Source organism: Octopus bimaculoides, chromosome 1 (assembly GCF_001194135.2).
Source record: "Octopus bimaculoides isolate UCB-OBI-ISO-001 chromosome 1, ASM119413v2, whole genome shotgun sequence".
Taxonomy (NCBI): Eukaryota; Metazoa; Mollusca; class Cephalopoda; order Octopoda; family Octopodidae; genus Octopus; species Octopus bimaculoides.
Genome location: NC_068981.1, coordinates 97,906,815 through 97,918,174, shown reverse-complemented (window position 1 = coordinate 97,918,174; position 11,360 = coordinate 97,906,815). Strand labels below are relative to the sequence as shown.

Sequence of the window (11,360 nt, the reverse complement as noted above, 5' to 3'; positions counted from 1 at the left end):
TAATAATAGTAATAATAATAATAATAATAATAATAATAATAATGATAATCATCATCATCATCGTTTAACGTCCGCTTTCCACACTAGCATGGGTTGGATGATTTGACTGAGGACTAGTGAACCAGATGGCTACACCAGGCTCCAATCTGATTTGGTAGAGTTTCTACAGCTGGATGCCCTTCTTCACACCAACCACTCCAAGAGTGTAGTGGGTGCTTTTATGTGTCACCGGCACGAAGGCCAGTCAGGCGGTACTGGCAACGGCCACGCTCAAAATGGTGTATTTTACGTGCCACCCACACAGGAGCCAGTCCAGCGGCACTGACAAATAATAATAATAGCTTCAAATTTTGACACAAAGTCAGCAACTTTGGGGGAGCGAGAAGTTGATTACATTCACCCTATGCTCAACTGGTATTTGTTTTCTTAACCCCAAAAGGATACAAAGCAAAACTGACTTTCACAGTATTTGAACTCAGAATGTAAAGACAGATGAAATGCCACTTTTTGCTTTTGTCACCAAAGTTGTTGTTAATTTTGCTGATGTTGTTTCCAGGTTGTGTGGTTTTTTTTTTCTTTTGTTTTTGTTACCTTGACAATAACACACTATCCTTCTCAACTTGGATGCTATCTGACCTCATTAAAAGCATTCCTTCTCTCTCTGTCTCTCTGCTATACTGTTTTTCACTCACTTGTGTCACTTCGTTGAATAATATTGTAAGTTATTTTTTTCCCCAACTCCTTGTTTTTAGCAGAGAAAAATCAAGATTTAGCTGTTTTGAAAAATTTCAAAACAACTGAGACCCCAACTGGGTTGACATTATGCATAAACCACTGCACCTAAATGCAGTTGATGAGCTCTGATTAACAAAAATCAAGCAAACAAACACCTAAAAGGATGGGAAAAGAATGAGAAATTTTGATAAAAGCTTACAGAGATGAAAATTAGCATCGTTTCTTGCTCTGTAGTTAATAATAATAATAATATTAATAATGATAATAATAATCCTTTCTACTAAAAACACAAGGCCTGAAATTTTTGGGGAGGGGACAAGTTGATTACACTGATCCCAGTGTTTCACTAGTACTTAATTTATCAATCCTGAAAGGATGAAAGGCAAATTCGACCTCGGCAGAATTTGAACTGAGAATGTAAGGCAGGAAGAAATGCTACTTAGCATATAGTCCAGCATTCTAATGATTCTGCCAGCTCACTGCCTTAAATAATAATAGTAATAATAATAATGGTTTCAAATTTTGGCACAAGGCCAGCAAGTTTGGTGGAGGAGTAAGTCAGTTACACTGATCCCAATGCTCAATTGGGACTTATTTTATTGAGCCCAAAAAGGATAACAAGCAAAGTCAACCCTGGTGGAAATAATAATAATCCTTTCTACTGAAGGCACAAGGCCAGAAATTTTGGGGGAGGAAACTAGTCGATTATATTTATCCCAGTGTTTCATTGGAACTTAATTTATTGACCACAAAAGGATGAAAGGCAAAGTCAATCTTGGTGAAATTTGAACTCATGTAGCAACAGGGCTAAATACCACTAAGCATTTTGTCCAGTGCGCTAACAATTCTGCTAGCTCACCGCCTTAATAATAACAACAACAACAACAATAATGATAATGACAATCCTTTCTGCTATAGGCACAAAGCCAGAAATTTTAGTGAGAGGAGGCTAATTGATAACATTGACCCCAGTACTCAACTGGTACTTGTTTTATTGACTCTGAAAGGATAAATGGCAAAGTTGATTTCAGCCAGATTTGAACTCAGAATGTAAACAGCTGGAAGAAATGCTTCTAAGCATTTTGTCCAGCATGTTAATAATAATAGTTTCTAATTCAAGCAGAAAGTTTAAGAGGAAGCGTTTCATTGATATCATCAAACTTAGCATTTGAAGGATACTTTGTCAACCCAGGAAGGATGAAATGCAAGGCTGAACTGTTGGATTTGAACTTAGAACTTTAGAAACCAGAACAAAAATCACAAGGCATTTTGTTTATCAGTCTAGAATTTCTGCCATCTAATACTTCAGTAATAGTAATAATAATTTTTCATATTGGAATAAGGCTACAAATTTTAAGAGAAGGGGATAATCTGTTAATACCCAGCTACCACAGCCTTACAACAATGATGAGAGCCTCTATATCATCACTTGACCTGCTAGAAATAATAGTCTACCTTCTTAAAAAAGGGAGAGAAATAGAATAATATGGTCCAAAATCAAACTAAATCAGAAAAATAGATAAATAAAAGGCTGGGTGGTGATGCCAGGATCACCTTTTGGGTCTGACTAATTATGGTAGACCTGGGGTTAAAAAGCAATGATAATCTAGAAATGAATGAGAGAGAATGCTGGAAAATATAAAAAATATGTATGCCCATTTGAGAAAGAATGGTTGTTTTTTAGTTTCTGTAAAACAAGTAGCAGTAATATGCTGTGAAGGACACCTTTGGAGAAAATGCAAAAATCACATTGAGATTCGGGACAGAAAAAAAATACACTTAAGATGTAGAATGAAAGATCGGTGGTGGATCAATGAGTTTCAGATGTGACAATTTTGCCAAAGATTTGTTTCAATGATTACAAAGAAATTTGATTCTCACTGTTTTGTATCACAACCTTGAATTTCTTTCAAAAACAAATTTGTTTTAGTTTCATATAGAAAGATTTGATCTGCTAATGTTAATGGCTAAATTGAAGTTGAACTCAACATTATTGTATTATGAGGAAATAGTTAAACCGTAACTTACCTTGTTAAGTATCAGTATAGCTGGTATGTGTGCGTTACAGCAGAGAAGTTGAAGAATAGACTGGCCAAGTTCTCGCGAATGCCATTTATTGGAAACATCAACTATAATTCCAACTGAAAACAAAAGCAGAGTCTTTGTATAAACATACTGCAACCAAAAACTCAAGGATGTTAGTTCAACATTTACTTCCTCAAGTCTGCATAATCTATATATCCCCATAAACATTTATTCCCTCTGTTTACATAACTCTGTTTACCCCAGGTGTTTAATTAACTTTGCATATGGATGAGGACAGTTGCATAAAGAAGTGCCAAGCTCTAATTGTGGAAGGTACCTGTGGAAGGGGTAGACCCAGGAAGACGTAGGACAAAATGGTGAGAAAAGATCTTCAGATGCTGGGCCGCATTGAGGAAATGGCAAGCGGCCAGGATATGTAGTGATTTGCTGTACTTGATAAGACATATCAAGCTAAGTAAAATCAGTCTTCCACACATACAGGTTAGTCCTTTCAGGTGCCAGTGTCACCTAAAAAGCATCCATGCCAGTACTGCATTAATGCATCCATGCTGGTGCTGCAAAAATGCACCCATGCAGGTGGCACTTAAAAAAAGCACCCAACACACTCTGCTAAGTGGTTGGCGTTAGGAAGGGCATCCAGCCATAGAAACCATGACACAACAGACAGTTGGAGTCTGGACAGCTCCCTGCTAGCCAGCTCCATGTCAAACTGTCCAACCCATGCCAACATGGAGAGCAGACATTAAACGATGATGATGTCTCAAATGCTCAACTGCCAGCATCATTTACAATTTTAGAGTCATCTCAGGCTATCAACTAACGGACACTTCTTTGTTGCTTGTCAGCTTTGTGCTGCTTTTCAGCTCATAATTATTTTTGTAATCATCTTCCAATGCTATTTTATTGTTCACTAACCTATGTTACTTCAAATTAATATTTTGTTTATAGTAAAACAGACAAATTAGAAAAGTAAGGTTATATAAAACTGGTATATACAAGTAAATGCATATTTTGGCAGCCAATCACCATTAGGATATGATTTCAATTCCTCAATGAAACACTTAGGGTAAAAATACATTGATTTCCCAGAACCTTTGGTTCCAAAGGTTCTGCCAAAGTTAACTTTGCTTTTCATCCCTTGAGAGTCAATAAAATACAAGAGTTGATGTAACTGACTTATCCCACTTTGTGCTAGGATTTGAAAGCATTATTATTATTATTCAGTAGTTTATTTTTATAACGTGCTTTCACTTCACTACCGAGCGCAGCTTTGTGTACCTTGGGTATGTGCTGTGGTTTGCTGTGATGCTCTTATGGTTACTGTATTGAAAGTGTTTTGTGTAGGATATGTGCAGTGCCCAGTAGTGCAATTTTCTGAATGTTATATATATTTGTAAGTCCTGGTGTTTTTGTTATGTATTTGTCTGAATATTTTTATTATTATTATTATTATTATTATTATTATATTTATTATTATTATTATTATTATATTTATTATTATTATTATTATTATTATTTAAGGAGGTGAGCTGGTAGAATCATTAGTATGTCAAATAAAATATTTAATGGCAATTTTTCTGAGTCTTAACAGAGTTCAAATTCTGCTAATGTTGATTGCCTTTCATCCTTTTGGGGTTGACAAAATAAGTACTGGCTGAGCACTAGGGTCAATGTAATTGACTTACCACCTTCCCTAAGATTGCTTGCTTTGTGCCAAAATTTGAAAGAATTATTACTATCATCCTCATCAATATTAAAAGGGTAAAGACCCCCTTTGGTCATGAATGACCATGGGATTGCACTTAGAAAGTTCCCTTCCGAGGTACAAGCCTGGGCAAGGTTGTTTATGGAAGACCAGCAGTTACCCAAGCATATCAGCCTCCCCTCCCTGTGCCATCAATGTTATCCAAAGGAAAGGCCGATGTAGCTTGGCACCAGTGACTCATTTCTACTGCTGAGTGAACTGGAGCAGCATGAAATGAAGTGTCTTGCTCAAGAACATGACACACAGCCTAATCCAGGGATCGAACTCACTACCTTATTGTTGTGAGCCTGATACTCTAACCACTGAGCCATGCACCTTCACATCATCAGTATTATCATTATTATTATTGCTAATGACTAAACTATGTTTTCAGAACTACATTCAGTGCTTCAAGTGTTGTAACTCTGAATTACAAAAGCCTGTGCATGTCCTCAGCCAAAGGATGAAATAAGAAAGGAGAAAAGACAATGAAGATCATAAGAATAATAATCATCAATATTACTACTATTATTCTTATTCTTATCATCTTCATTGTCTTTTCTCCTTTCTTATTTCATCCTTTGGCTGAGTACATGCACAGGCCTTTGTAATTCAGAGTTACAACACTTAAAGCACTGAATGTAGTTCTAAAACCATAGTTTTAGTCATTAGTAAATATTGAATAATGAAGAAACAATCAGAAATAAATGAAGAGAAACCAGTATAAGGAATTAAAAAAGGATTAACCCTTTAGTGCTTAAACTGGCCATATCTGGCCAAAATATTCTACCTGTTTTATGTTCAAACTAGTCAGATATGGTCATTCATAGCTACCTTATTGTGTCATTTTAAAAATAAACAATCACATAATTGAAATCTCAAAGCCATGAAATGATGCAAGATTAATTTTACATGGTGTGAATATATAAACTTTACATTTGACAGAATAATCTGAATGTAAAGGGTTAATCTCATTGTTTAACTTCTGATCAAACAAACCTATGAAGAAATTGTGATCATCCCATCTTCTTCAGACAGTGACTCTAGGATTCATAGTATATATCATATATGGATTAGAGATAAAGTTATGTTAGCTATGTGATATCTACTGCAGTAGAGAACACAAATTAAAAATTCTTATGGGTTTAAGAATGGTGAGAAGTTAGTGGGAGACTGGTAATAAATTTGAATACTAATCATGGTATGCTGGTATTAATTAATTAATTACCTTTTTTTCTTTCTCTTTATCACTGTTTGTCTACTATTGCACGCATATTCACTAATGCCAAAAATAGCACGCCCATATACAAATACTCATACACACATATGTAGTTGAAATTAGTATTTTTATACATATTACATTTGTTGAAGCTGACATTTCACATTTTGTAACTTAAAGATTCAAGCTTCTGATCTTCAGGCAGCATATATACATGTTTTTTAATAAGCATAAATACAGCAAACGTTGACTGAATAAGGAACACAATTAATGTGTAAGCTTTAAAATTTATTATCATTTTATTGATGGTGACATCAAAGGTGCAGGCATGGCCAAGAACTTGGTCTTGGTTTCTGTCCTACTGTACAGCATCTTGGGTATGTGTTTTCTACAAAAGCTTTGTGAGTGGATTTGGTAAACGGAAACTGAAAGAAATCTGTTGTGTGTGTGTGTGTGTGTGTGTGCGTGCACATGTGTGTGCATGCGTGCATGTTACCATCTCTTTGCTTTGACTTTATGTGAAAGTTGTAAATGAATGTCACCATTTATTTCCAATCTTCTTGGGAAACATACCCTGGTCACAGGGTAATATTACCTCATTTGGAAACAGGTAAATGTCAGTGACAGGAAGGGCATCTGGTTGTAGGAAACCCAACTCAACAAATTCTGCCTGATTCATGCAGGAATGGAAAAGTGGATGTTAAATTATGATGATGATGATGATGATGATGATAACTTTGAAGTTTCACTGAGTCTGTGCCTTAGCCTCAGACTTAGCAAAACTTTAAAGTCACACTCAATACATAAACATACGGTATGGAATGAGAAATCCTAGCTTGAAAGATTAAGGCTTCTAATTTGTATGGTTAAAGATGTAATGTCACCTTGGTTTACTGGTTAGTACAAAGAGTAGGTTTGTAGCAGGCATGAGGTTTGATTACAATAGGCAATGTTACAACTTTTTTCATCTTCTAAAACATACACATTCTAACATAGAAATGCATACATACAGGGACTGTATAACTTGATACACATACTCAAATACTTTATTCTCTTCCTGTATTTTCTGAGTTAAAAACATACGCAGGATTACCAGTAATACACACACGTCTTCCTCAAATTTCCCCCTACTTCTCTCTCTCTCTGTATCCATCTTGCTCTTTATGCCTCCATCTCTTCATATATCTATTAAGCTATCACGTATTTTTCTCAGAATATTTCTCTCTCTTTTTCTCTCTATGTATTTCTCAGTATTTTTTTCTCTCCATCTAGCTGTATTTCTGTCTAGCTATCTACATATTTCTCTCTGAATATCTATGTATATATGTATATACCTCTCTCTCTCTCTCTCTCTCTCTGTTCCTATCAACCCCTCATAGCAACTTACACTGCATGTTACACGAGTAATTAACACGTCAATGAGAAATGGGTTTGGCTGCAAGGAGCTGGCAGAGCCTTTCTAGATGGACAGCAAAGCTGTTAGTGACGCCACCTGCAGGCTGCCATCTTCTGGCAGTGAAGTGAGAAAGCCAACAACTTGATAGATATATACTTCACACTTGGTCTTGGCCAGAGAGACACCCACACATGCAGCTACTACCACCCAGGGGGATAGAGTCCAGCACTCTAGCATGCAACATGCCAGCTCTGAGTGGAGAGCAGCTAAAACACAAAGAAATAGATATCAACAAAAGAAAAAATTAAAATAACAACTACAAACAACAACCATCATAATAAACTATAATTACAACAACTATGATGATCTGTTTTCCTACTTGCTGTTATTATGTAGATAAGATGGCTTCCACCAAATCCAACTATTAGTTCTTGTTGAAGCACAACAAACAACAACATGAAGTGTAGCAAATTGATTGTATCCACAGCAACTAAATTCTCAGAAGAAATTCACAAAGACTTCAAATCATCATCATCATCATCATCATCATTTAGCATCTGTTTTCCATGCTGGCATGGCCTAGATGGTTTAACTGGAACTGGTAAGCTGGAGAGCTGTACAAGGCTCCAGTCTGATTTGGCTTGGTTTCTACAACTGGATGCCCTTTCTAATGCCAACCATTCCAAGAATGTAGTAGGTGCTTTTTGTGTGTCACTGGTACGGGTGTCTTTTATGTGTCCCCACCACTGACCACAGCTAATAATAATAATAATAATAATAAAAATAATCCTTTCTACTATAGGCACAAGGCCTGGAATTTGTGGCGAGGGGGATAGTAAATTAATCAATCCCAGTACTTGACTGGTACTTAATTTATTGACCCGGAAAGAATAAAAGGCAATGTTGCCATTGGTGGAATTTGAACTCAGAACATAGTGGCAGACAAAATACCACTAAGCATTTCGCCCGGCGTGCTAATGTTACTGCCAGCTCGCCGCCTTATTAATAATAATAATAATAGTAATGATAATCCTCTACATTAAGCACAAGGCCTGAAATTTTGGGGGAGAGGAATATGGTTGATTATACTGACCCCAGTAAGTAATCCCAAAGGGATGAAAGGCAAAGTCAACCTTGACGACATTCAAACATGGAATGTGAAGACATGAAATGCTACTTAAGCATTTTGTCTTGTGTGTTGATTATTCTGCCAGTTTGATGCAATAATAATAATAATAATAATAATAATAATAATAATAATAATAATAATAATAATAATCCTTTCTACCTGGCCTGAAATTTTGGGGGAGGGAACTAGTCAATTACATCGATCCCAGTGTTTCACTGGGTACCTAATTTATCGACCCCGAAAGGATGAAGGGCAAAGTTGACCTCGGTGGAATTTGAACTCAGAAATATAAGGGTGGATGAAATACTGCTAAGCATTTTGCCTGGTGTGCCAATGATTCTGCCAGTTTGTCACCTTAATAATAATAATAATAATAATAATAATAATAATAATGATAATTTCGAATACAAATTTTGGCACAAGACCAGCAATTTCAAGGGAGGGTGTAAGTTGATTACATCGACCCCAGTGCTTAACCAGTACTTATTTCATTGACCCTGAAAGGATGAAAGGTAAAATCAACCTCGGCAGAATTTGAACTCAGAATGTAAAGGTGAGTGAATCTGGTAGATGGAAACTGAAAGAAGCCTGTCATGTATATATATGTGTGTGTGTGTGTGTGTGTGTGTGTGTTTTTGTCTCTGTGTTTGTCCCTCCACCCCCCACTTCTTAACAACTGGTGTTGGTGTGTTTACATCCCTGTAAGTTAGAAGTTTGGCAAAAGAGACCGATAGAATAAGTACTAGACTTAAGAAATAAGACCTGGGGTCAATTTGTTTGACTAAAACCTTTTAAGGTCGTGCTTCAGCATGGCTACAGTTACATGACTAAAACAAGTAGAAGGTAAAAAGAAAAGTAAAAACAATCCACATGACCAACAATTCAATACACCACATCTTCTATTGAGTAAATCACCATTTAACATTATATTACATCCTGATTGGATGTAATACCATATTTGATCATATATAAGATGCACTTTTTTTTACTCCGCTCAAAGATCACTGTGGGTCCTATATTACATGCTTTAATGCACTAAAAAAAAATTTCCTGAACATGTTGAAATTGGGATATGTCAAATATGCCTATTTGCATATTTTGTGCCATCAAATATGGTGTACTGCTCTTCTGCTTTACTCAAAATTTAGCAACAGTTCAACCATTTAGTGGTTGAATTAAGATCCTAAATCTAAGGTGCCACATAATAAGCACTGGTCTGGGTGCTGGTGCCATGTAAAAAGCACCCAGTATACTCTTAAAAGTGGTTGGTGTTATGAAGGGCATCCAGCAGTAGAAATCAAGCCAAAAAAAACATGGAATCAGTTGCAGCCCCTGACCTTGCCAGTTCATGTCAAGCCATCCAATCTATGCCAGTATGGGAAATGGATGTATAGTGATGATGATATGATGATGATGTTTCACTTCTATGACTGAAACACTTCAACTGTCTCTGAAATCATTCATTACCTTTGGTAACTTCTGTGCTCAGAGCTCTTGGCTCTTATACACATCACACTCATGCTGCTGAGGAGGGAAATGTAACATATTACTTTCATTTCAAAGATAGAAGAGATATTGTTAAAGATAAATTCATTGCTATATTAAACAATTAGATGAAATTAAATAGTGAAGTAACTACATGTTTTAGAGGGGGAGAGTCAGCCCTTGTGACCCTTCTCATGGTCTCTGAAACTAGTGGGAAGAAGGGAAGCAGTTAATCTCTGACAGGAGGCCTGGCCCAAAATGCAAGAGAGTGGCTGTTGCAAAGCAATGATCTCCACAGAATGTGAGATCCCCCCATCCCACCAAGGGCTTATAAGGATTGAAAAGGTATCAGATAAATCACCCAATTTAATAGAATTAAGATTTTTTTTCTAAGCCATAATCCTGAGAAAATCCCTGCCTCTCCAACCTGTTACACAAGTGCCATTATGGAAATTGTTACAAATTGTTCAAAAAAAGGCAGCAGAAATCCAGCTTTAATATGGATGAACAGAATTTTGTGAAAAATTTTCTGCTTTAGCAAGTATGAAAACAATACAGAAGCTGTCTACAGATGGAAAGTGATATAAGGCTTGCCTTGATAAGCATTTGTCTCAGTATCAATGATATTGTTAATAAATGTAACAATATTATAATAGGTTGTATTTGTGTGTGTATTGTACTTTCATTTAAATTATATATACCGCATTAACAACTCCTGACTTTTTAAATTTGTCCAGTATCACAGAAAATATAGGAGCATCATATGTATGTAGACACTATTTCGTTTTCTCATTAATGGGAGGGGACTTCCCTAACAGTTGGAGGGAAAGCTAGTATTTGTCAATTTGAGAACTGCTGCACTAAAGGAACAAAGGGCCAGGTGACTACATTAAACCAAATGATGGATAAAGCCTAACATCTATAAAAGGTTACAAAAGGTTTCAGGTGAAGTTGCTGGACATCAACTTATACTGCTGGACTATGGTCATATGTTTAGACTTTGCTACAACCACCATTGTTTTAAGGCACAAAATTATGCTTGATGAGCCCTGAATTTGAATTATTTTATTAAAAGTAAGTGTGAAATGCATTTTGGGTTTAACCCTTTAGCATTTAGATTATTCTGTCAAATGTAATTTCTTTTTCATTTACATTGTTTTTAATTAATCGTGACGTGATTGTATATTTTATAATGGCATTGAAGGGTAGGTGTGATAGGCTGTATCTGGCTGGTTAGAACATAAAACAGGTTGTGTATTTGGGTCAGATATGGCTGGTTTAAATGTTAAAAGGTTAAAGTGTTATCTGACATAAAGCCATTCTAATTTCATAGTTGAGAGGTTAGCGGTAGGAATAGCAACCAGTTATAACTCAGTAATTGCTCTAACAAATAAACCATGCAAGCATGTATGTATCATCATCATCATCATCATCGTTTAACGTCCGCTTTCCATGCTAGCATGGGTTGGACGATTTGACTGAGGACTGGTGAAACCGGATGGCAACACCAGGCTCCAGTCTGATTTGGCAGAGTTTCTACAGCTGGATGCCCTTCCTAACGCCAACCACTCAGAGAGTGTAGTGGGTGCTTTTACGTGTCACCCGC

The 11,360-nt window shown here is 36.3% G+C and overlaps 1 protein-coding gene across 1 annotated transcript in view; it reads right to left on the bottom strand.

The window, feature by feature from the left end:
* LOC106871545 (GTPase Era, mitochondrial) overlaps positions 1 to 11,360 on the bottom strand; it is a 141,974-nt gene that overhangs the window by 11,206 nt on the left and 119,408 nt on the right. Inside the window, exon 7 of the mRNA XM_052968513.1 lies at positions 2,764 to 2,876. Coding sequence (XP_052824473.1) covers positions 2,764 to 2,876 — 113 coding nt within the window. The remainder of the gene's footprint in view (positions 1 to 2,763; positions 2,877 to 11,360) is intronic.